Raw genomic sequence first — 26,890 nt, forward strand, 5'->3', positions numbered from 1 at the left:
AGCCAGCGCTTCCTGGGGCTTGGGCAGCCCTGGCACTGAGCCTAGGGAGGTACTGTGTGGGCTCCGCCTCTGTACAGCCCATGGTCTCCAGTGGAGTTCCACATCAAGAGGATTTTCCGTTCTTTAGACTCATCTTAACCCTAGGGTCTTTGCACAGCTGCTTTCTCTGCTTGGAACCCCCAGCACCCAAATTTTACCCTGGCTGCTCTTTTCATTAGGGTCCCTGCCCGAATACTCCCACTTCATCCCTTTCAGATCTCAATTAACCTCATCCCAACACTCTTTACTGCATCATCCTGTTTTTCTTTTATTTTTTATAGCACTTATCTGAAATTACCAACTCTATTTAATTCTTTACTTGCTACTGTCTGCTCCATGAGTTTACAGTGACCCTGTCAGTCTTGTTCATTCCTGAATTCCCAGCACTTAGAGCAGCACTGGAGTATAGTAGGTGCTGAATACATTGTTTATGAAATGAGTGAATAAACTGGGGAAGGACCTTTGGGCAGTTTCCTACACTTGAGTAAAGAGAGTTGTAGCTCTTTCTTGGAAGATAGGGAGAGGAGGTTGTGAGTCACATGACTCCAACCAGTGCCCTGAACTCTGTCCTTTCTCATCCAGCATCCAGGTTTCGAGAGAGAACCATATCCATGGCTACCAGGGCCCAGGCCACCTGCTGATCTTCTAGTTACCCCACTGTATTAGCTCATCCAATCAGACACCCCCTACAAAGTCCAAGGGAACTTAGGTCAGCTGGCCATAGTCATTGAAGGTGCTTCCTTAACTGCATTTGGGTGTGTAAACTCCAGGCTGGCAAGCTACCGTGCTGGAACAGTGGTTCCTGAGTGAGTTTCATCTTTTTACAGTCTAATTTTCATATTTTTATTTTTGACTTTTTCATCTTTCTCATTGAAGTGTATCTTGTATAATGTAAGATGCACGAATATTAAGTGAAATTTTTACATCCGTACATGCCTGTCTAACCACCACCCAGACCAAGATGTATTCAGCATCCCCACAGGTTCCGTCATACTCACTCCAAGTGATATCCCCCAAGGGTAACCTGAATCCCCATGGATTATTTTTGCCTTTTTTGGAATGTTGTATAAAAGGAATTATACAGCAAGTGTTTCATTTTTAAAAAGTGGTCATCTAATCTGACACTGAATGAATAGAAGTGGCCTAGAGCATTTGCAATCTGCCTCAGTCTGCAGTAAGCAGTGGGACTCAGGCAGTGCCGGGTTTGAATCATGATTCACTCCCTGTATAACCTAGAGCAGAGCTTATTTAAACTTTTTGACCCTTGGTCTCTTCATCTAGAAAATGGAGAGAATAATCATTCCTACGTTGGAAAGTGCTTGTTAGGATGATAATTATATGTAAAGTGCCTCATTGCAGTACCTGGAACATAGTGGGTGCCTGATAAATGTGTGTTGAATATATATTCTTGGCTATAGTCGGCATTCTTTAAATATAGATTCAAAGACTCTATTAGCCATATTCCTGCTTGTAGTATGGATTTCTCTTGCCTTCTGTGAACTACCTTACACCTCCAGGACTTCAGTTTAGGTACTTTTTTTTTTTTTTTGCCCAGTGGCTTTCCGGATCTTTGTTCCCTGACCAGGGATTGAACCCAGCCCTGGCAGAGAAAGCGCCGAGTCTTAACCACTGGACCGCCAGGGAATTTCCCAGGACTTCAGTTTAGGAATGTGTGTGGGTGTGTGGCCAAGGACTTCTGCAAAGACTTTTCGCACTTTCTGGCATTAAACGTTATGACTTTGGCTTCCTTCCCTCGGATTTTACTAGCCAGGATTAAATACCAGAGTAGGGGGTGGCGGGCAAGGATCATTTCTCGGAAAATGGGCCAGAAGTGTTGACCTTTTTCGATCTTTTTCAGACATTTCACTTTAATACAAGAAACATTTATGGAACAAGTGCAAAGCTCGGTGCTTGTCATTCATGTTTTATTCGTTCCCTCACTCACTCACAAGTCAAATCCAACCTTCGCTGCATCTCACTTCCGCGGCATCGGTTCAGGATGAGGGGCGGTCCCTTTAAGGCCCTGGAAAGGGTCTCGGTGTTGGTTTCGGAGGGGAGGCCACGCCCCATCACGTGCGCGTGGTCTCAGCGGGGCGGGGCCGGCGTCTCTTTGCTGCCGTCACTTCCGTTTCTCTGTCAGTAGCGAGCGAGCGAGCTGGAGGCAGTTCGGCTACAAGAGCGGAGCGTGAGTGCTCGGACCCCGCCCCCACCCCCTCGAAACCGCCCTCGGCCGGCCCTCACCTTGCCAGCCCGGCGGCTGCGCACCCGCAGCGCCGGTCCCTCTCGTCGTCGACGACGGCCGCGGGAAATGGCGGCGCTGCCTGATCTCCCCCATGCTTCCTCGGCCTCCCCGGTCCCCTCCTCGTCCCCGACCCCGCGCCCCACGCGCTTCAGGCCTCTCGGCCCCCGAAGCTGGCCCCCGGGAACGACCCAGGGGCGGCGGGGGAGGCGGCGCCGGGCGGGGGCGAGGAGCCGCGGGAAGGGGGCCGGGGTGCCCCCGGGACAATGCAGCGGCGGCCCGGGCGGGGGCGCGTGCGGGGCCTGCGCCTCCCCAAGGTCTCTCCGGGGTCCTCATCCCTGCCCCCAGGAGGGGGCACCCGGTCGGAGGAAGGCCGGCGGTGCGGCGGGGGAGACTGGCGCTGGGGGAGTGAACGGCTGCTTTGCTGGGGGGCAGTGAGCTGTTCGAGGGAAGAAAATGGCGCTTGGTGCAAGTCCCTCCTCTCCCACGCCGTCTCCTCCGCACTTCGCCGCCTCCCACGCCCCCTCCGACCGACCTGTCTCCCACCGCCCAAGGCGTTGTCAGCCCCGGGGTTCTGGCGGCTGCCTGGCGTCGCGCGGCCCCCTTCCTCCGTGTTGGTGCTTATCACCCTCGTACCGAATTCGCGTGCCTTTTAGTCCTAGTTTGTTTTCACCTCTTGTTTTCTAATCCCTCCTTCCCCATGCCTTCATCAGAGATCGGAGATTTCATTTTTTAAGTTGTGTTTTGTATATATTCCACACCAGCGCTGTTAGTAGCGCCTTGCCAGAATTGCGAGCCTGCCGCCCTGCCCCCGCTTTTTTCCCCTTGAACGGTAAAGGCTCATTAAGTAAAAGTGAAAATATATTTTGTTAGAAGTTCAAACAGCCTGGGTTTAGTTACCGTTACCTTGTTTTCGTGTCGGATGGACTTATTTGGGTTAAACACGAGGTGGTTCTTTGAAATGATCTTAGGCCCCCAGGAACCTTTCATGAACAGATGGTATAGTTATGCCTGACCGTTTCAAAGTGAAAAACAGGGTACGTTCAGTTGGATTACCTTTTAAAAAAAATGCTTCTTGGCATTATTAGCTAGCATGAAAAACAACTAAATTGATTTTGGAGATTAGGTTGGAAAGCGGAGCAGTAACAGGATTAATGTATAAAACGTGGATATAGATGTTGCTTGCTCCCCTCTGAATTTACTACTCTTGGCATCAAGAAATTGCCAGATAAAATCAACATGGCTGGCTTGGGCATGGTTTGAGCTTTTTGAATTTAGTGGCTAGGCTAGGGATGGCCCATTTCTTTTTCCTTGACTTCCTGTTTTGGGATACATTCAGTGCCCTTGCTAATGGCAAGTTTAGTCGAGATCTGGATTATTTATGGTTTTTTTGAAGTCTTTTTTTCCCCTTTTTTCAGCAAACATTATAGTGTGTGTTGTGTATATTGGACCCTTTAGGGCATACAGAAGTTAATAGGACTCAAGTCTCTACTGAGATGGAGGTGGAGAGAGCAAAAGATACTTGTTTTGAAAATAAGCATTTTACCACTTGGTATTATAAGTGCTTTGAAAAGAGGTACAGCGTGAAATTCCTTGAATTTTGGGAAACATAGAAGCACAACACTCTGCCTTGCCCTCAGGCACTCTGTAAACATCCACAGGGAAAGCAAGGCACTGGCCTATGTACCTCTGTCTGGGGGGACCTGGGGAACTAGGGTCATAGTAGGAATTGGAGGAAAGGTTTTGCCCCTCCCATAAGCAGATTCTTCAAATTTTAGTTGTATTCCAGAGTAGAAAATCAGTGTAAAATGTAAATGAACTGTGAATTTGTATAACTTTGATTCAGTACTTGCTCCTTTGATTGGCATGGTCAAAAAGCCAAAAAAATTAAGAACATATACAAAATATGAAAAATAGGATTATAATGGTAAAATTAATTAGATATCCACATCTGTATAGTACAGTTGGTTCACCATGCTGTGTGTAAGTTGATATCAGTTCTGGCAGTGAATAATTGTACATAAGTCTCCTCAGTGGCAAGTATAAAGCAGTACTGAGAATTACTCACATTTCTTCTTGGTTTTAACAGTGATTGCTGTCAGCTGCCTTTTTGCAGTTTACCCTAAACATAAACATCTAACCCTGCTAAAATGAAGTATAAAAAGCCCCATTGACTTTGAGAAAGAGAGAGGTGTAGGAGTATGAGATGTGTATGACATTTAGTTCTTCTTGCTGGGTTCAGAACTCTTCACTTTGCATGTTATTTTCAATTTGGAAGAGCATAGATTAAGAACATAACTTCTGTGCTCAGTGTAACAACTCCAGTACCAAAAATGGTAGAAAGAACTGTGGAACTTCTTGAATCTTTGATTGGGGGAGAGTTAAGTTGAAGGTAATAGAGCAAATTATGAATTATTTACATAATGTATTTTTCTTTCAGAATGCCGAAGTCAAAGGAACTTGTTTCTTCAAGCTCTTCTGGCAGTGATTCTGACAGTGAAGTTGACAAAAAGGTGACTATACACCATGTGATTTTTGTGATACTTAATTCAGCAGTATTGCCCACATCCAGTTCTGAAGGACTGCACAGCATATCAGAATTTTAAAATGAGAGCCAGGATGGATGTTTCTGAAAGTGCAGATGGCCCCTGAACCACTTGACTAAAGTGCCTAGGGTGCTTGTTGTACACGCACACGCCAAGCCCCACGTCAGACTTGAGCAAGTCTTCTGACATTAACAAGCTTCCTGTTGTGGCTTTTTAGGACTCCTAACGCTCCCTAGAGGAATAGCACTAGATTTAGGCCAAAGCCATTATTTGCCATTATTTAGTAATCTTCCTAATCTGTAGGTATTCTGTGTAGTTGTTGAGCCAAATTATCTGAACTCCTTGAAAGCAGATGTCAGTTTGACAGTCTTCTCAGCCTTGATGTTTATCCAGCCTTCAAGGATTACATAAAATTTGGCTTGGTACGTTTTAAATTAGAATGTTATTTACTCTGGTCCCCTCCTTTTAGTTAAATGAACACCCAGCAAAGCTAACATGAAATTACCCATTTTGATGGAAGAGGCTTTTTCTGCATTAGGTGATAATTGTGCCGTAAGCTTAACTGTGCATTCTGCTTAACTGAGCATCTCACACTGTAGTCAGGGCTTCTTCCTCGCAGAATTGTCCTTTATCTCCTAGAACCTTACGTAGTTGTGTCTCTGAGCTCAGTTAGCAGTGTTAGTTAAAAGAAAAGAGAGCTTATATGAGAATCTTGGAGGAGATGGACTTTTATAGGGAAGTACATAGTATAATATCACCTGGAAGGTTGAAAAAAAACTTCAAAGAGCATGCATGGCTATATTCGAGAAGGGAATGTCTCTTAGTTTTTTAACTTGCACACAGTATAGCATTTGAATACATGGATTTAACAAGTTTTTTATTGAGCTTTTATGTGCCAGGTATGTGCCATTCCACAGGGACTATATAGACCCTGACAAAAAGAATAATTGCTTTCTGCTTATTGAGCTGAGGTAATTTTTGCTATTTATCCCAAATAATACTGTTAATCCTGTAAGCACTTACATTAAATGAATCCAGTCTTTCAGTTTGTATACATAAATACATACATCATATCAGTATTTTACCTACCGTCACATAATTTGGTAAAACATTAATAGTTTATACCTTCCACTAAGGAACATGACTGCCCTCTACTGTTTGGTTTGGGAACTCTACTGGATTTCATGGACTGTTGGCTCATTTTTAAAATAAATAAATAAATAAAATTAATTAATTAATTTGGTTGTACCGGGTCTTAGTTGTGGCAGGTGGGCTCCTTAGTTGTGGTTCCAGGGCTTCTTAGTTGCAGCATGCATGTGGGATCTGGTTCCCTGACCAGGGATCAAACCCAGGCCCCCTGCATTGGGAGTGTGGAGTCTTATCCACTGCGCCACCAGGGAAGTCCCTGTTAGCTCATTTTGAGAATGAAGTTATATGAAAAACTTTTAGAGTAATGCTGCTCTTAAAACATTGTTTTGATTTTGAATGCTAGTGTAACACATTACTGTTTATCTTAAGTGATTTTTTTGTGATGAGGAAGTTTTGTGATGAGTTGTTGACCTCTGGTGCCCAGTACAAAATACCTTTCTTAGCTTTGCCTACTCATAAACTTGCTAAGCCAATTTAAGTCCCTTTTGGAATTGGCAGAGGCATAAATAATCATAAGTTGGTTGTATTCTTCCTAATTAGTACATTTTCTTTGTAAAAATAAGTAACTGACTAGTTTACTAGACTTGTGGTTTCCAAAAGTTTAAGTTTATTCAAAAGCAGCAGCCCCCGTACCCCCATCTTTTTTCTCTCCCAAGGAAATTTTATGAGGGATCCCAGTCTATAAAATAACTGTTTCTCTGGTGAATACCACTCTAATGCCCGAAATATCTTTTGGGTTTCTGAGAGCACAGTTTGAAAACACTATTAGATAGCAGTGCTAGGTTAGTTTCATAGTTCTGTTGTCAAGTGAAACTTGCTTGTGTATATATTTGTGATTTTTTTTATTAATAAATGGAGTGTTTTGATCCTTTAAGTCTTGAAAAGTAATGGAATGTTTTGAACCTGAGATGTGTTTTGTTCTTATGCAGATTTTAACCATATTCTTGTTTTTCTTTCAAGTTAAAGAGGAAAAAGCAAGTTGCTCCAGAAAAACCTGTAAAGAAGCAAAAGACTGGTGAAACTTCCAGAGCCCTGTCATCTTCTAAGCAGAGCAGCAGCAGCAGAGATGATAACATGTTTCAGGTAAAGTGCGTTATTTCCTTAGTTCCAGAGGAATTATTACCTGGCTTGATCTAAAGAATGTTAAAAGTACCTTAATCTGATAATGCATAATAATCTTTTATGTATGTTATAATTCTCTTGACTAAGGATATTCCTTGAAATATAATAACAAGTTAGTAGAAATGAAAGCAATTTATATGATGCTAGATGATTGTTGAAATCTAGAGTTCTGTAGTTTTGCTGTATTTAAAACAATGGGAATTTAAAAGTTAGAGAAATGCAAAAAAAGATTGAGAACTGCACGTTTAGAGAGGAGGTAGGTCTAGTATTGGTCTAGTATTGGTCTAGAACTGCACCTTGGAGGAGGTAGGTCTAGTATTGGGCTGTGAAGTATGGATAGGATGTTACTGGAGGGGAAACAGCAATATGACCTGCCTAGTTTTGGCTTGATAACAGAAAGGGTGAATGGGTTTACTAAAATGGGCCCTCAGTTTATATATTGTGGGGATTAAGGTTGAGTAGTGAGGTAAAGTGAGGGAAGTTCATTAGAGGGCTTTGACGAAATTACTCAGGACTGGCATAGCTTCTTTCCTTGGGTTTCTTATCTTGTTTTAGGGAGACTTGTTATTAGCATCATGGTACAAGGAGGATTTATGGGAGAGGCAGTGGGGATAAATTATGTGAGGTGATAAGGGCTTAGATGGTTTTTCCAGAAGATGAAATAGTGATGATTAAGATCGCTGGTGAGGAAGAATGGACTAGAGGAATGAAGCAATCAGTGAAGACTGGTTTTAAATTTGAGGGACAATAGAGATGAAGGTTTCATTGATAGATATGAGGAAAATAAATTAGTTTTAATGGCAGAGGTGGTCAAGTTTGGCTTTTTGGATCTGATTGTAAGTGTGATAAAGTGTCTCTGCTTTAGAACCTAGAAGGCTTAGTTGGGAACTGTTCATGTGGGATCATTAGTATGGTTGACTGAAACCTTCCACTGAAGTATGAACCAGAGGGAGAAGAGGAGGTGACTGAGGACATGTCTTGTGATACTCAGGATGGAAGGAAAAAAGGATATAGGTTAGAGAAGGTGAAGGAAAATAGGAAGAGTACAGTAATGGGAGCAAGAAAAAAATAAGTGCTTTGTGGGAGCATAAACAAGATAAGCGTTTCAAGGAGACATTAGTATTAGTCGAAGTCAGAAGATTGGACAAAATGAGACTGCAAACATTTACTTGACTAGAGACAGTACCAGGATTAATGTGAGAATGGGAAAATAGAAGTTGGATATTTTTACTCAGTTTTGTTATAACTCTAGATAAAGAAATAGACACATGCTAGCTATGCTTAATACTGTATTGAACATTGGAGATGTACTAAGTAGATTTTCAGGCGCACTGATCATACAAAAAATGGTAAGTATAAGGAGAGGATATGTTAGCTTGAGTGTAGTAGTCTTTCACTCGGAATATGTACATTGAATACTAAATCTTAAATACATACATTTTTAAATTAAAAATTATGTAAAAAAGAAAAGTGACAAAATGCAGATCGATTTTTACGGGTTTTAGTCTTCTGACTTTTGTATATTTTAGAGGAACTAGGAGCAGATTAGATTAATTTGATAGAGAATGTGCAGATGCCTTGAAGTGGGAAAGAGCTTAGATTGTGCAGGAATTATGAAGCCCTTGTGCCTGGAGCCTAGAAAGTTGGCTGAGAGTGTAGGTAGGAGGTCTAGTTGATAAGGAGGGTGAAGGCCAGATCTTTCAGGGCTTTCCTGTTGGGAGACCAGTTTTAGGAGTTTTAGTTTTATTCTAAGTGCAGTGGGAAGCTATTTTAAGGGGCAGAATGAAATGTAAAATCTGCAAGAAAGTATCCCTTCCTTTCATAGACTTTCCTTCTATATAGAATGAAGGACTGCTTTGGAATATTTCAACTTAATGTTTGTACTAAAGGTAAAAGCTTTCAAGTATTTGCTTGGCAATTATCTTGGGCTTTTCTCTGATCAATTCTGTTCACTGTATGCCTGCTTGTACTTGGATAATAGAGCATCTGTGGCCTATTAATGGATTTCATCTTGTCTCCCTTACTCCCGATTGTACAGATAAAGAAACTAGGGCCCACATTTAGAGATTTTATTCTATTAGAGCAGTTTTGGGAAACCAGTTCTTTTTTTTTTTTTTTTTTTTTTTTAAAATGGTAAACTTACTGACACAGGATATTTAATATTTTTTTTAATTTATTTATTTTTATATTTATTTTTGGCTGTGTTGAGTCTTCGTTTCTGTGTGAGGGCTTTCCCTAGTTGCGGCAAGTGGGGGCCGCTCTTCATCGCGGTGCGCGGGCCTCTCACTGTCGCGGCCTCTCTTGTTGCAGAGCACAGGCTCCAGATGCACAGGCTCAGTAGTTGTGGCGCACGGGCCTAGTTGCTCTGCGGCATGTGGGATCTTCCCAGCAGGGCTCGAACCCATTGTCCCCTGCATTAGCAGGCAGATTCTCAACCACTGCGCCACCAGGGAAGCCCCAGTTCTTTTTTTATAGGGAGGTTATCTCACCAAAAGAAGTGAGTTCAGTTCTTAAGCCCTCATTTGGAAGGTTCCCAAGCCTCAAAGGCTATTAGACTCCTCACCCTTTTGAAAGTGTCTTTAGGAGGATCATATAGGCCTGATTTTCAGAGTGACTTTTCACAGACCTAGTGAATACATTGGTTATGTAATTTAAAAAGAGGACTTCATTTTTATTAGTAATAATGGTTTGATAATTTTATTAGGAAAGACAGGTGAAGGATGGGGTTTTTGGAAGGAAAATCAATTATGCTCATTGTGTTTTGTAAAGTTTTAAAAAATTCTATTTATTTAATTAAAAAAATAGAGATATATATTTCCTATATTTTTCATTTACAAGAAATGCCTTGAAGACAGCTCCCAGAGTGGAACTTTTTTAGACATTGCTAGTATCTTTAAGGACCTGGGTTATCAGGTATACTTTACCAAAGACAAATCTAAAATCTAAATTAAAGTTGTTTGAGTATTGCTTAGTAGCCATAAGACAGGGTTTTTTTTTTTTTTTTTTTTAACCTAAACACCCATCTCTTGAGAATAGAACTGGAGGAAATGATCTTAAATTTTGGAAAAGCAATGTGCATCAAACATAAGCAGCTCTCTGAATGTAATATTTGAAGAGAATTGTGCCCAAGGAAAGTCACTATGCTAATCTTTTAAACTGTGGAATGATTTGGGCAGATTCCTGAGTAGAGAGGAGATACTACTAGATGCTTGCTTTTGTCTGGTTTCTTCAGCTCTGAATTTTGAGAATTTGGTTCCAAAGGGATGTAATTTACCTGAGATGACTTATGTGATGTGGATTGGAGAACTATCTTGTAATTACTTAGTACCTGTGTCTTAAAAGGTCAGAATGATTGAGGCAGGGGACTTTGATCCCTATTCTTCTTCAGAGGGATCCCTATTCATCTTCAAAGTTCAGCACAAAGGATCAGTAATACTGCTTTAGTTGATTTGATGATTTTAAGGATAAACCTGTTACTTTTTAAATTATGTTATTACAGAGTCAAGTGTTCTTAACCTGGGGGTTTATTTTGGGAGTCCATGAAATTAATATTTTATTTGGATTTTTTTGTATTGAAGGGATTATTTATAACCATCAGTACCCCAAAGGGGACAGGAAATCAAAAAAAATTTAAGAATCACTGTTCTGTATGACGTACATATTATTTTTTTCCTGTTAACCTCCAGATTATGTGTGTGTGAAAATACATACATTCTGTTGTGTGATTGTTTTCTCCTATGACATGTAAGTGCAGTGATCTTTATTCTTTCTACCTTTAATTATATCTATACTACTACCTCCTCATTTTTCTGTGGTTTTTTTGTTTTTTGTTTTTGGTAAGAATTTGTCAGCTTTATTTCTCCTCAAGGAAGAGGTGACTATTGGGCGAGTTCTTTTCTTTTTTTAAAAATAAACTTTATTGAGATACAGTCCATATACAATAAAATGCACACATTTAAAGCATAATTTGGTGAGCTGTAAAAAAAAGTACATGCTTTTTAAATTTTTATTTTATTTTTGTTTTAATTTTTATTGGAATATGGTTGATTTACAGTGTTGTGTTAGTTTCTGCTGTACAGCAAAGCGAATCAGTTGTACATGTACATATATCCACTCTTTTTATTGGGTTGGCCAAAAAGTTCGTTCGGGATTTTCCTAACATCTTACAGAAAAACCCGAACGAACTTTTTGGCCAGCCCAAGTCGATTCTGTTCCCCTATAGGTCATTACAGAGTATTGAGTAGAGTCCCCTGTGCTATATAGTAGGGTCTTATTAGTTATCTATTTTATATATAGTAGTGTGTATATGTCAATCCCAATCTCCCAATTTATCCCTCCCCTCCCTCCCCCGACTTGGTAACCATAAGTTTGTTTTCTACAACTGTGACTCTATTTCTGTTTTGTAAATAGGTTCATTCGTACCATTTTTTTAGATTCCACATATAAGCAGTATCATGATATTTGTCTTTCTCTAAACGTACATGCTTTTGTAGTGAGGCCGTTTCCATCACCCTGGAAAGTTCCCTCTAGACCTCCCTTTATAGTCCATTCCCTTTCCCCAGGTAAGCACTGATGTAATTTCTGTCCCTAGAGATTTATTTCGCCTGTTCTAGAGCCTCATATAAATGGAATCATACAGTCTGTATTGTTTTGTGTCTGGCATCCTTTGCTCACCATAATGTTTTGGGATCATTCCTTGTTTCAAGTATCAGTGGTTCTTTTTTATTGCTGATTGGTATTCCATTGTATGATTGTACTACAGTTCGTTTATCCATCCATTTTGGGTGGACATTCGGGTTGTTTCTAGTTTGGGGATACTAGGAATAAAGCTGCTGTGAATATTCTTGTACAGGTCTTTTTGTGGACATTTTCGCCTTTTGGGTAAACACCAGATGTATTTGCTGGGTCATAGGCTAAGTGTATGTTTAACTTTAAGAAACTGTCAAACTGTTTTCCGAAGTAGCTGTACCATTTCACAGACCCACCAGCAGTGTATGAGATTCCAATTGCTACACATCCTCACTGGGTATCACCAGTCTTAAAAATTTTATCCACTTTAATTAATGGATGTGTAGTTTTACTTTGTATTTCCCTAATGTCTTATATTTTTGTTTGAAGATTCTATTCAGATCTTTTGCCTATTAAAAAACGGTCATTTGATTCATTGAATTTGAGGGGTTTTTAAAAAATATTTTAAATACAAGTCCTTTGTCAGATACAAGTATTGTGAATATTTTCTGAGTCTGTGGTTTACTTTTTTAATTTAAGTATCTTTAAAAAGCTTTGATTTTGAAAATGTCCATTTTCATCAATTTTTTGCTTTTTTGGTTAATGCTTTTTGTTTCCTGTTTAAGATATAGTTCTCGACCCCAATGCCACAGAAATTTTGCCAATGTTTTTTTTGCTACACTTTTTATAGTTTTAACTTTCATGTTTAGGTCTCTAATCCATGTAGAATTAGTTTTTTCTGTGTATAGTGTGAGATAGGGGTTGAGACTGATTTTTCACCCCTGTACAGATAATCGAGTTGTTCCAGTACCATTTGTTCAAAAGACTATTCTTTTCCTGTTGAATCACCTTGGATCTTTAAAGAAAATCAGTAAATATACAAAATATTTATCTGTTTCTAAACTCTGTTGTAGTCCATTGATCTCTATGTTTGTCTTTAGTACCACACTGTCTTAATTACTATGCTTTTATGGTGAGTCTTGAAATCAGGTAGTGTAAGCCCTTTAACACTGTTCTTCACTTTCAGAATTATTTTTGCTATTCTATGTATTTTGTATTTTCATACACATTTTATAATCAGCTTGTCAATTTTTATCAAAAAGTCTACTGGGATTTTGATTGGGATTGGGTAAAGCTGAAGATCAATTTGGGGAGAGTTGGCAACTTGACAATATTGAAGTTCCTGTTCATGAATATGGTATCTCTGTCCATTTATTTAGATCTTTTTTGATTTCTCTGTTTTGTGATTTTTCTGGTACATCTTTTGCTAAATTTATTCCGAAGTATTTTGTGTTTTGATTCTATCGCAAATGTATTGTTTCTTTTTTTTTTGATTTATTTTATTTTATTTTTTTAACATCTTTATTGGAGTATAGTTGCTTTACAATGGTGTGTGAGTTTCTGCTGTATAACAAAGTCAGTCAGCTATACATATACATATATCCCCGTATCTCCTCCCTCTTGCGTCTCCCTCCCTCCCACCCTCCCAATCCCACCCCTCTAGGTAGTTACAGAGCACTGAGCTGCTTCCCACTAGCTATCTGTTTTACATTTGGTAGTATATATTAAGTCCATGCCACTCTCTCACTTCGTCCCAGCTTACCCTTCCCCCTCCCCGTGTCCTCAAGTCCATTCTCTACGTCTGCGTCTTTATTCCTGTCCTGCCCCTACGTTCTTCAGAACCACTTTTTTAAAATGTGTTGTTTCTTAACTTCATTTTCCAGTTCATTGCTAAACAATATGTACAATATTACATAATATATGTTAAGTATACATATAACATATATTCTATATTTTATATATTTATATGTTACATATGTATTTTTTAGGACTTCTTAGATTTCTCTGTTGATGATTTTTGTTTTTACATCATCCTTTTCATTTTTTTTTTAAAATATTTTTATTTTTAATTTTTTTAAATGCTATTCTTGTCTGCTTACATTCTTTTTATGTATGTATGTATGTATGTATGGCTGTGTTGGGTCTTCGTTTCTGTGCGAGGGCTTTCTCTAGTTGTGGCAAGCGGGGGCCACTCTTCATCGCGGTGCGGGGGCCACTCTTCATCGCGGTGCGCGGGCCTCTCACTATCGCGGCCTCCCGTTGCCGAGCACAGGCTCCAGACGTGCAGGCTCAGTAATTGTGGCTCATGGGCCGAGTTGCTCCGCGGCATGTGGGATCTTCCCAGACCAGGGCTCGAACCTGCGTCCCCTGCATTGGCAGGCAGATTCTCAACCACTGCGCCACCAGGGAAGCCCATCCTTTTCATTCTTTTTCTTGCTTTATTGCTAGTATTTCCAGTACAATATTGAAAAGAAGTGGTGAGAGCAGACATCCTTGCTTTATTCCTGATGTTAGGGGCAAAGTATCCTTCTGACTCTTCTTTTTCCTCTAATGCCTCTATTGCTTAAACTCTGGAATGAATGTGCATACTGTGGATTTGGTGCTTTGGGCTGGGAGAATGAAAAGTCATAGGATAAACGTGGTGCAGTTTTCTGTAGGGCCCATCTTTATTTGAAAATTCGCGTTAAAGCTTTTTATGCTAAAATGAACACTGGAGAAAAAAATTAAGTGAACACTGAATATATTAAGGGGCAGTATACAAAAGAAAACGCACAGTAAGTTTTTGGTTACAATAAGGGGTTCAGATGTTGGTAGAGCAGCGTCGGTCTGCGTCCTCAGGCTTCCCCTCCTTTCACCCCCACAGTTCTTTGGTGCTGGTGTTCCCTGAATCATTATTGCCAGATTTTAAGAGAGTCAGTTTATTGACCTATACCTTTTCCCTACTTTGTATAGTTTCTTATTTAGAATAGTCAAACACAAGTTATTTGAAGAGTGATTAGGGACTTCAACATGTAAATTCACAAAGTTTTAAGTACGTGGAGGGTCAGTCACGTTTGGGAGAAAGAAAATGCCTCTTTTTAAGTTCATCTGTAGCAAACAAAAACATTTATACACACCTCATTGAAACTGTGGGTGAGGAAGCTTGTTAGAAGTTTCTAGGGATCTAGGGTAGAAGTGAAGCTAGCTAACAATGTGTTGTGTTAACTGTATTGTACCATGCTTTTTACATAAAATAACTGAGTACTTGTTATTACTAATTTAAGACTGGTAAAATGCCGTTCATATACTTATAACTGTTTTTTAAAAAAAGGTTGCTTTCAGTCTTGATCTTTAACTTTTTTTCTAGTGAAATTTTAAAGTTGTAACCCTGTTTTTCTGCTTCTGGTTTTCTTTTTTTCTTTCTTTTTTGTCCTTAGTTCAGGGACCTATAAAGGCTTCAGAATTCTCTTCCTGGCTTTTCAAGTCCTTTTCAGTATAGCTCCATCTATTCAGCCTTTTGAATCTCATCAGTATTGTATCTTTCACTTTTTTCTCCCTTTTGCTTAATTAATGGCCTGTCATTTTTCAAGGTCAAATTCCACCACTGGAAGTCTCTTCCACTACTCAAGCCCACACTGAATGCTTACTTGACTTACCTGATCAATATTACTCTAGTAGGTTTTCAGTGTATTTTAATTTTATCTGTTCATCTGTCACATGAGCTTACCTTAAAAACCAAAATGAAACAATGTTCAGTTCAGTGCTGTAGGTGCCTAAGATACTTAAAAATATGTTAGGAATTAAATCAGTGTTATAAATCACTATTGGGAGTTTCACTGTGATAATTATTTTGGTCTTATTTATTTAGTTCATCCATTAAAACAGTTTGCTGGGAACCTGGTATGACAGGCACTAGGGGACACAAAGAGGACTGTAAAAAATAAGCCGTTAGGGCTTCCCTGGTGGCGCAGTGGTTGAGAGTCTGCCTGCCAATGCAGGAGACACGGGTTCGAGCCCTGGTCTGGGAAGATCTCACATGCCGCTGGGCCCGTGAGCCATAATTACTGAGCCTGCGTGTCTGGAGCCTGTGCTTCGCGACAAGAGAGGCCGTGATAGTGAGAGGCCCGTGCACTGCGATGAAGAGTGGCCCCCGCTTGCCACAACTAGAGAAAGCACTCGCACAGAAACAAAGACCCAACACAGCCATAAATAAATAAATTAAAAAAAAATGCAAACCTTTAAAAAAAAAAAGTAAGCCGTTAAAAATGACAGTAAGATCACTGGTGACTTTAGCATAGGCATTGGGAGTTTAATCAATGGAAACAGCAATTCTTGCCTTTCAAAGGTTAGCAGTAAAGGGAGGAAGGAAACATGAGGAAAGTTATACAATGCAGATTAGGGAAAATGCCTTATAGAAAGAGGAGAATGAGCATGTTTGGAAATGGTAGATAAGAAACCAGCGGAAAGGGAAAGAATGTACAGTTGACCCTCAAATAATGCAGGTTTGAACTGCCTGGGTCCGCTTGTACACAGATATTTTTCAATACTAAATACTGCATGGTTTGTGGTTGGTTTAATCCTCGGATGTGGAGGGCCGAGGTATAAATTATACTTGAATTAACCTCTGAGTTGTTCAAGGGTCAGCTGTATATGCAAGAAATGGGATACAAAAGGTAAAGAAGAACTTAAGAATTGATGAAGATGTGGGTAAGTACTGAGAAGAGAGATTTGAAGGCACTTAACCACACCTGATGGACTGTATTTTCTCCATAAAGCATGAGGCATACCCTGCAAATAGGGGCCACACCAGTGGGACGAGAAATTTGAGAACGAAAATGAACAAGACCCGAGACAAGAAAAAGCAGCCTGAGAGGACATAGGCAAGATGGAAGCCATAAATGTGTACTTGTATCAGCACAAGTGTGCTTCTACTATAGCAATACTTGATATCCCAATAAAAGGGATTATTTAATCATTAAGGGACCCAGGTTTGTAGGGAAAGCAACTTTTACACGATGATGTGTTTCAAGCACAAGATCATAGCTAGTATTTAAGTCAGGAAGATTGAAGAGTACGTTTAAAATGAGTCAGATAGGTAGAGGTAGTAGAGGTTTTGATCAGATACCCTGTAAAGTGCTTATAGACACTTAGTTGAGTAAGCCTTTTCCTTCCCTGTGCAATCTGTAGTTTGTGTTAAGCAGCAGTAGAAGGTTTTTGAGAAATAGTTTTCTGTGGACAGTTTTAAGTTCTCAGCTTGAGACTGTAAGTGGAGTGTAATTATTTTTTAGGACTTCTTAGATTTCTCTGTTGATGATTTTTGTTTTTACATCATCCTTTTCATTCTTTTTCTTTATTGCTAGTATTTCCAGTACAATACTGAAAAGAAGTTATTTGAAATGAATGTCTAAAAGGAAAAGCTATCTCATGTTACTATTGACTGGAACTTTGGATTCTTATATTCAGAATGGTTGCTAAACCAATGTAGCTAGCTGAGTCTATGGATTCCTGTGGTCGTGGTTTGTGCAAGATTTTGCTTTGTAATGATCTTTATGGTAAAAAAAAAACAAAACACTTAACATAAAACTTAACCATCTTAACCATACAGTAATGTTAAGTATGTTCACTTTATTGTGAAACAGAGCTCAAGAATATTTTCATCTTGTAAAACTGTTACATAACAATTCCCCTTTTCTCCCGATCTCCCCCCAGCCCCTGGTAATCACCATTCTACTTTCTATCTTAATCTGACTATTCTAGGTACCTCGTATTTTTTTTTTAAAGCATATGAAATTTAAAAAAATTTATCTATTTTTTGGCTGCGTTGGGTCTTTGTTGCTGAGCGGGGGCTTTCTCTAGTTGCGGCGAGTGGGGGCTACTCTTTGTTGCGGTGCGCGGGCTTCTCACTGCGTTGGCTTCTGTTGTTGCAGAGCACGGGCTCTAGGCACGCGGGCTTCAGTAGTTGCAGCACGTGGGCCCTAGAACGCATGGGCTTCAGTAGTTGCAGTGTGTGGGCTCAGTAGTTGTGGCGCAAGGGCTTAGTTGCTCCGTGGCATGTGGGATCTTCCCGGACCAGGGTTCGAACCCATGTCCCTGCATTGGCAGGTGGATTCTTGACCACTGTGCCACCAGGAAAGTCCCTAGGTACCTCATATTAAGTACTGGAATCATCCAGTATGTATCTTTTTGTGATGAGCTTATTTCACTTAGCATAGTGTCCTCAAGGTTCATCCTTGTTGTAAATAGCATGTGACAGAATTTCCTTCTTTTTTAAAGCTGAATAATACTCTGTTATTTATGTCCCAATTTAATGTAAAAGTGATTGGAAACGTGAGATATGCTTTGTTTCATCTTTTTAGAAAGATTTCTTTTTAACAGTGATAGTTCCTTTGGTGTAGTTTTGATATTGAGAATAGTAATTATTTTTGTGACTAAAAGTAGAGTGAGTGTGCAGCAAGTGTGAATATAAATATGGATGCCATTGTTGAACACCTTTTTATGTTTTTGTTTCTTTTGCAGATTGGGAAAATGAGGTATGTCAGTGTTCGGGACTTTAAAGGGAAAGTCTTAATTGATATTAGAGAATACTGGATGGATCCGGAAGGTGAAATGAAACCAGGAAGGAAAGGTAAGATTTAATTTCCTGAATTTGGTCCTAATGTTGGGACTAAATTTAAAATTATCTAAGCTTGAAATTGTTTGGACTTTATTTGAAATTGAAATAATGTTGATGGTGCATAGGGCATGGGAGATCCTCCTTGAGCTGATTCTCTTTATCTTCTGTAGCCTTTTTGTTTTTGTTTTTGGCTACACTGTGCGGCATGCAGGATCTTAGTTCCCTGACCAGGGATGGAACCTGTGCCCCCTACAGTGGAAGCGTGGAGTCTTAACCACTGGACCACCAGGGAAGTCCCTGTAGCCTTTTTGGACGTGACACTTAACTTATTTTAATGAAATGTCTTAAATAAAGCTTGTTGAAATATCTCCCTCCCTCCCCCCAGTAATACCCCTAATATCACTTCAGTTGGCTGCTAATTTACTTGAATGTACCTTTAAAAAGATTACATCAATTCTGAAGTAGAATGGGGGCACTGGGAAGGTGTAAAATCAGGAATGGAAAATCCTGGTTTACAGTGTTTCCTTTTGGTTCATCTCCAAACAGATATTCTTTAGGGTGGTATCCTTTAAGTGGGTCTTTGTCCTCCTTCCATTTTTGCTTCATCCAGTCCCAAGCATGTCATCATCACAGAAGCATGCTTTATTCATTCACCAAATAGCTACAGAACATTTGTGTACCAACAGAAATTCATATATTTGGCTGGTTAGCTGCTTTAGGTTGATCCTTAGCTAATGAAAAAAATGCCTTCTTATTTTCTTCTACTCTGCCTGCATGTCATTTTGAAAAATACCACTTGTTTGCTTCATGTAATTTTTGACTGTATTAAACTTAACCTTTATATGTTTTCCTACCCTTTTCTTCTTCAGGCTAATTTTGGATTGATCATTCAAGTTGTCCCAGTGTAGCCAATGCCAGATTTCTTTTCTTGTTCCTGCAAACATTTACTAAAATGATTTGATTAGCCCTTCCTAAGTATTGCCCTAATATATTCTCCTCTTTCCTCTCAATTTCATGGCCTCCCAGCAGTTTTCTGAGAAATTCATTAATCTTCCAATTCTAGTTTATTTCTGTGCTTGTAAGGGTCAAGCATTAGAACATTGTAAGTTTAAAGCACAAAGTACTTTCTGTTCATACTTTTACGTCTTAAATAGGAACATGTCATTAGCTAATGTTTTAAATGTTTACGTGTCTGGTGATAGGCTGAGATCTTATTCACATTAGCTAATTTAATTATTCACACAACCCTTTGAGTTATAAGCAGCATTTTACTGATGAGGAAACTGAGGTTTAGAGGTAATTAATTTTTTAAAGGCCATAGAGTTAGTGGCAGTGAGGCTGGGATTTGAACCCTGGCAGCATGACTCCAGAGTGCATTCTTAACCAGTATGCACAGTCTAAGAAGTCCTGTTTGGATCGTGTCTCGGGGATTTTTCCAAAGTGAAGTGAGTGCTTCTGGAAGAACTCAGCACAAAGTCATTCATGCTGAGTTCCTGTGGAAATTTTGAGCAAATGTTGGAAACAACTGGTTGTAGAAACAGGGTGTCACATACCGAATCTGGGTCTGGCCACATAGCCTGGAAGTTTGCAAGCACTTGTGAGATAAATCTTCAGATCATCATTTGCGCTCACTGGGTATAATAGGCATTATGCAGGATGCAGTGTTGAAAGTAAAACTGGGTATAAGATTGACCTGCTAAGGTAATTGTGATGAATGTGTAATTAACAAATGTAAGGGATTTGATTCTTAATGTACTATTGTGCCATTCAAAATGGCAATTTAGATAAAACAATATTTTAGTTGGAAGTATGAAAATCCTCAAGAGAGCTTAAGTAGATACTCAATTTTTGATTTTTAAACTTCTTTTTTAGGTATTTCTTTAAATCCTGAGCAGTGGAGCCAGCTGAAGGAACAGATTTCTGACATTGATGATGCAGTAAGAAAACTGTAAAATCAGAGCCATGTAAAACCTGTACTGTTCTAGTTGTTTTAATCTGTCTTTTTACATTGGCTTTTGTTTTCTAAACATCGTTTTCCACGCTATTGTATATTTGGATTGCAGAACAATTTGTAAGATGAATACTTTTTTTTAAATGCGCATTATTAAAAATATTCTGAGTGAAGCTAATTGTCAGTTTTATTAAGGAGGATTGCTTTTGTGTCCACCACCTAGTGTAAAATAAAATCAAGTAATACAATCTTAACTGTTGTGGCCTTCTTTGATCAGAAAAGTTGGTACTTTTTAAGGCCAAAAGTAACAGTTTATCGACCTTTTAGTTTCAACTCAGCTTTTACGTTCAAAAGGATTAGCATTGCATTGAATTTAGAAAATTTTGGTTTGTGAAATTCATGGTTGATCTGTTTCCTTCTAGTCAAATATCCGGACTTGTTTGATTTTTTTCTTTTCCCCCCACCCCAATGATATTTCACTTTCCCCTTTTTTTCTTCACTTCATTTTCCTTTTAATAACTTGTTATGTTCAGTTTTCATTTTGCTTTTTGCTCTTTTTCTTGAGTATATTATGCTAATTTGGAAATTCTGAAACTGTCAAAATGTTACTTATCTCAATAAGGTACTTGTAAGTAAAATATTATATGAGAACTACAATCACTAATTCTACTGTATTAAATATTAGGCGATATAGTTTGATAAACAACATGGCTTGTATGAAAACTCCGAGCAAGTAAATGTATGTATGTCATTACCTATAGTGTTCTGTGTAGTTGTTATCTTATTGCTTAGTCTGCAGAAAATAATGACTTAGATGTCTGATTTGCTTTCACTTATTAAACATATTCACCATGGGATGATGTCTATAAAATCAGATATTGTTAAATTAGACTAGGATTTAATAAAAATTGTGAAAGCTTACTGGCCTAACATCTTATTTTATGACATTGAGTATGGATTATATATAGCCAGAGATATAACTGAGCTTAACTGTCATAGTAGATAATGTGGTCAGTTTTTAGGGGAAAGAGCACAAAGAGCACATACTTGTGTTTTTTGGCCTTTGCTTCAGTAGACTTGGTTTTTTTGCAGTTCATTTATGGGACAATGGCATTCTAGACTTAATGTTACTAAGTTTTAGCAGGCACTCTCAAGTGATTTTCATTGAACCATAATGATGAAGCAGACATAGGTTGAGACACAGATTTCAGGGGCTTTGCAGCAATAAATAGGGCATGGTGTGCCTTAGGAGAAGAATGTAAAGAAACTATAACTGAAATTTAAAAAGGTGGCAGTGAAGAGGAAGCAATTCTCTTCACACTAAATGATAACACATGATATTTTGATCACATTGATAGGACACAGTTCTAGATAGAATAGTAAAAAGAAAGGTTTAAAGACATGTAAAAAATTATTGCTGACATTTGGTAGCTAATCTCAAATGGTTACTGCCATATCAGAGAGTTGCACTATTATACCAAGTTTGATTACCATGTCTAAAACATTTTATAGTAGAGTTGTCAAGGACTTCATTTCAAAACCATCTGCCAGGCCACATAGAGTTATCAGTTTTTTTCTGGCAGCTGTTCTAAGTGTTTCTTTTACATTTTTAAGATTTTTAAAAAGTGTTTTTTAGCAGTAACCCTAATATGTGCATAATTGGGGAAGTAAATCCTCTTTTCTGGTATTTTAGCTTTCATCACATAATAGATACCAAAGTGTTCAGAGTACGTATTTTAGACAAATCATACTTGTTTGAAAACTTTCCCCTTATTTGGGAACATATTAACTGAATTGGGTAGATTTGTAAAGTATTCCTTATTGTATATACAGAAAGGGTAGTTAGAAAACAGAACTCTGATCTTGGTGTAGATGAAGAGGGAATAATGGGTAAATTTCCTAGGTTTATGTGAAATTACAAGGTGTATGCATTTTGAAACAATCTGTTAATACAGAGATGTGCCGAAATCTGTTACCTAGGCATTTTCTAGCTGTTTAGTATTATGTCATTAAAACTTTCAAATAAGGAGTGTTTCTCTGGCAGATTTTGGTAATGTTCTTGGTAAATTCATTTAGTACATTACTGGATATGTAATATACAGAAATTATTAATCTCGTGTGTGTGTAGAAAAGGATGAGAACTGGGTTGAAAGAAGAGACTTTTTAAAGTAACTTGTGCTGGAAAGAAAAGATAGGGTATATTGTTTTCTATTTAAACTTTACCTTCTTGGTAAGATTTCTTCCAGGAAGAAAGTGTGACATTTTCAGGCACTGGTTTCTTACCTGATAATGCCAAAATGAATTTAATTCACGCCAGCCCATGAATCTGTGCGGTAGCAGGGCCTTTCTAGTGGATTTTTGTCTTTGTCTTTTTAAAGTACAAGCAGCATTTGACCAATTTCTAATGCTTTTGGCGTTTGAAGAACAACCACTAATGAAAAACTCTTATAATTTTATTCTTTTTTATTTTGCTTCATAAATTCTTAAGAACTTCTTTTGAAAGAAGAATACTCCTACCTCATTAGCTAGTCAAGATGCTGTGATGGTCAAGCCTATTCTTCATAATGTGTTTAGGAAAAAAGACAGGAAAAGTAAGTACGTCCTGGCTTGGCTATTGAGGGGAAAAGAGAAGGAATTGAGTATTAATTATTTAAATGTTCCTGATGGGGGTATGTTAGAAGAGAACTATAAAAGTTTGAAATTTTAAAAAAAGTGCTAATATTTAGGTATCGCTCCTTAAATTCTTTGCAACTCACTTTTTATGGAAAATCCAGTGAAACACTCAAAAGTTTTTGCTTTTTTTCTTTAAAGCGGTGTTTTTCCAGATAAACTCTAGGGGTGTAAACATTCACATAGTAACAAATATGTAATTCTGTAATTGTGGAATACCTGTCTGCTTGTTTGGTACATCTTCCATGGAGATGTCAATGAATATACTGCATCTGTGAATATTTTAAATGTTGAAATAAAAACAAGAAATGTGCCCTGTGTGTCATCCCAGTTTCACAAACCCAAAGGTGAATCGCTAAGTTATCTGTTGAATGGGTTTTATTAACAAATAGGATACCTTTCTGTGTGAATGCTTTGGAATGTGAATTAGCCTTTGAGTGTTAAATCTTCTGAGGACCTCTGGGACTGGGTGCTGTGGTCTCATTTTTTTCATCTACTTGATCCAAATGAAAAAATGCAAATATTAAGCTGTACGTGGCCTCTTTTACTTTACCTGTATGAGTGCTTTGTGGTCTGATTATTCCTTGTTATAATTAATGTATAAAGTCTCTATTTTTCTCTTCTTGATTAGTAGTTTTGTTTATTAATATTGAGATCTCTCATTGTTTAAATTTCTATTTAGGGAAATTTAGGCAGGGATAGAGAGATCCATGGAAGGTTACTTATAACTCTTGTTCCACTTTGAATTTTAGTGAAACATATTGACTTAAAAATCTAGTTAAGAAGAAAATAGTACTTGAAATTTATACAGTTAATCACTGACTTTCCAGTTTTGTTGTATGGTTCAAAGGAGTTACGGGATAGAAAAGGAGTTTGAAAAGTGTGAAACATTAAAAAAATTATGTGAAATTATTTACTATATAACATTTTATTCAAGACTTACGGCCATCTGTGTCAAAGATCTTGCTACACAGGCATTCCCCTCTTCCCCCACTCACTTCGTGTAAATTCATCACAGAGTTCAGACCTTCTCAGACCTCCTTTTGCAGCCATTTAGTCCTGGACTAACAATGACCTACTGTTTCTACCTCAAGTGAAGCATCTTATTTCACTCTTTGGCTCTTGATAGAGTTTAACTAGTTTATCTTTCTGCTAGATAACTTATTTTAGCATGGAAATGATTTAGGCCACTTCCTTTTTCTAAACTCTGCTAGAAAAAAAAAGCACTTATCCTGAATCTCAACAGTTGGATACTAAAACCTGCCTTGGTAACAGAATGCTGTATGCAAGGCGCTTCTCCTACCAGCCAAGCCAGAACTTAACTAAAATTGTGTGTGTTGTAGCTCATGTGTTTTGGAAAGTGGTGTGAAGTTCCAGTTTGGCCCTCTTCTGATTAAGCCCAGTGTACTGATTGCTCTTACTCTGGCTTTGTTTCTCAAATGAGTTATTGCAAGAATGATACAGAGAATTCCCATATATCCCTTCACCCAGAGATTCCATTCAGATTTTGCCAATTGTTCTAATAATGTCTTTATAACAAAAGCTTCCAACCAATTTCATTGTTAGTCTTCACTCTGACACAGTTCTTCACTTTTTCCTTTGCTTTTACAACACTGACGTTTCTGGTGTTTTGGAGGTTCGAAGGTCACGAGTGATGTAGACAAGGGTGGACAAGGCCTAGAAGCTGGTTGACTGAGGAGTTGGAGACTTAGCTTGGTTGTGAATGAAAAGTGGGATGGCAGCTGTGGAAGCATGTGGGATCAAGGGCGGTTGTCTGATTGAAAGAAACACAGTGTGTGCAACATCTGTGACATGCAGAGTTGGCTGCGTTCAGTACATGTTTAAATTGACCTTTGATGTCAGCTACAATTTCAATCACTTCCCACTTTTGTTTTCTGGTGACTTTTTCATAAGTGCCGCCTGAACTGTGAGTACTTCTAATAATTTTTTTTTTAACATTTAATTGGAGTATAATTGCTTTACAATGTTGTGTTAGTTTCTTCTGTATAACAAAGTGAATCAGTTATATGTATGCATATATCCCCATATCCCCTCCCTCTTGCATCTCCCTCCCACCCTCCCTATCCCACCCCTCTAGGTGGTCATAAAGCACGGAGCTGATCTCCCTGTGTTATGCAGCTGCTTCCCACTAGCTATATATGTCGGTGCTACTCTCTCACTTCGTCCCAGCTTACCCTTCCCCCTCCCCGTGCCCTCAAGTCCATTCTCTACGTCTGCGTCTTTTTTCCTGTCCTGCCCCTAGGTTCATGAGAACCTTTTTTAGATGCCATATATGTATTAGCATACGGTATTTGTTTTTCTTTCTGACTTATTTCACTCTGTATGACAGACTCTGGGTCCATCCACCTCACTACAAATAATTCAATTTCTTTTTTTTTTTTTCAATTTCTTTTCTTTTTATGGCTGAGTAATATTCCATTGTATATATGTGCCACTTCTTCTTTATCCATTCATCTGTCGATGGACACTTAGGTTGCTTCCATGTCCTGGGTATTGTAAATATTGCTGCAAAGAACATTGTGGTACATGACTCTTCTTGAATTATGGATTTCTCAGGGCATATGCACAGTAGTGGGATTGCTGGGTCATATGGTAGTTCTATTTTTAGTTTTTAAGGAACCTCCCTACTGTTCTCCATAGTGGCTGTATCAATTTACATTCCCACCAACAGTGCAAGAGGGTTCCCTTTTCTCCACACCCTCTCCAGCATTTATTGTTTGTAGATTCTTTGATGATGGCCATTCTGACTGGTGTGAGGTGATACCTCATTGTAGTTTTGATTTGTATTTCTCTAATGATTAGTGATGTTGAGCATCCTTTCATGTGTTCGTTGGCAATCTATATCTTCTTTGGAGATATGTCTGTTTAGGTCTTCCGCCCATTTTTGGATTGGGTTGTTTGTTTTTTTGATACTGAGCTGCATGAGCTGCTTGTATATTTTAGAGGTTAATCCTTTGTCAGTTGCTTCGTTTGCAAATACTTTCTCCCCTTCTGAACGTTGTCTTTTCATCTTGTTCATGGTTTCCTTTGCTGTGCAAAAGCTTTTAAGTTTCATTAGGTCCCGTTTGTTTGTTTTTGTTTTTATTTCCATTTCTCTAGGAGGTGGGTCAAAAAGGATATTGCTGTGATTTATGTCATGGGGTGTTCTTCCTGTGTTTTCCTCTAAGAGTTTGATAGTGTCAGCCCTTACATTTAGGTCTTTAATCCATTTTGAATTTATTTTTGTGTATGGTGTTAGGGAGTGTTGTAATTTCATTCTTTTACATGTAGCTGTCCAGTTTTCCCAGCACGACTTTTTTTTTTTTTTAATGTTTGTAAAGCGTGTTTATTTTTTTAATTTTATTTATTTATTTTTCGCTGTGTTGGGTCTTTGTTGCTGCGCGCGGGTTTTCTCTACTTGCGGTGACTGGGGGCTACTCTTCGTGTGGTGTGCAGGTTTCTCATTGCAAAGCACGGGCTCTAGGCACACGGGCTTCAGTAGTTGTGGCACACAGGCTCAGTAGTTGTGGCTCGTGGGCTCTAGAGCACAGTCTCAGTAGTTGTGGTGCATGGGCTTAGTTGCTCCACGGCATGTGGGATCTTCCCGCACCAGGGATCAAACCCGTGTCCCCTGCAGTGGCAGGCAGATTCTTATCCACTGCACCACCAGGGAAGCCCCCAGCACCACTTACTGAAGAGGCTGTCTTCTCTCCATTGTATATTCTTGCCTCCTTTATCAAAGATAAACCCACACACATATGGTCACCTTATCTCTGGGCTTTCTATCTTGTTCCATTGATCTGTATTTCTGTTTTTGTGCCAGTACCATACTGTCTTGATTAATGTAGCTTTGTAGTATAGTCTGAGGTCAGGGAGCCTGATTCCTTCAGTTCCGTTTTTCTTTCTCAGGCTTGCTTTGGCTATTTGGGGTCTTCTGTGTTTCCATACAAATTGTAAAATTTTTTGTTCTACTTCTGTGAAAAATGCCATCGGTAGTTTGATAGGGATTGCAT

General features: G+C 38.8%; 1 protein-coding gene across 1 annotated transcript; it reads left to right on the top strand.

The window, feature by feature from the left end:
* The first annotated feature begins 2,116 nt into the window (after positions 1-2,116).
* On the top strand, positions 2,117-20,461 carry SUB1 (SUB1 regulator of transcription). The gene is made up of 5 exons (XM_068535203.1): positions 2,117-2,224; positions 4,719-4,791; positions 6,934-7,056; positions 18,160-18,268; positions 20,129-20,461. Exons 2-5 carry the CDS (start codon positions 4,720-4,722, stop codon positions 20,206-20,208), a joined length of 384 nt encoding a protein of 127 aa, XP_068391304.1. The 5' UTR covers positions 2,117-2,224; position 4,719; the 3' UTR covers positions 20,209-20,461.
* Positions 20,462-26,890: the final 6,429 nt, after the last annotated feature.

The sequence above is a fragment of the Eschrichtius robustus genome, chromosome 2 (assembly GCF_028021215.1).
Source record: "Eschrichtius robustus isolate mEscRob2 chromosome 2, mEscRob2.pri, whole genome shotgun sequence".
NCBI lineage: Eukaryota > Metazoa > Chordata > Mammalia > Artiodactyla > Eschrichtiidae > Eschrichtius > Eschrichtius robustus.

Bases quoted from the DNA above. Each gene is read 5' to 3' on its own strand.
- SUB1 (XM_068535203.1), top strand. From the start codon at position 4,720: ATGCCGAAGTCAAAGGAACTTGTTTCTTCAAGCTCTTCTGGCAGTGAT. The intron at 4,792-6,933 runs GTGACTATACAC...TTTTCTTTCAAG, and splicing joins ACAGTGAAGTTGACAAAAAG to TTAAAGAGGAAAAAGCAAGT. The intron at 7,057-18,159 runs GTAAAGTGCGTT...TTTCTTTTGCAG, and splicing joins GAGATGATAACATGTTTCAG to ATTGGGAAAATGAGGTATGT.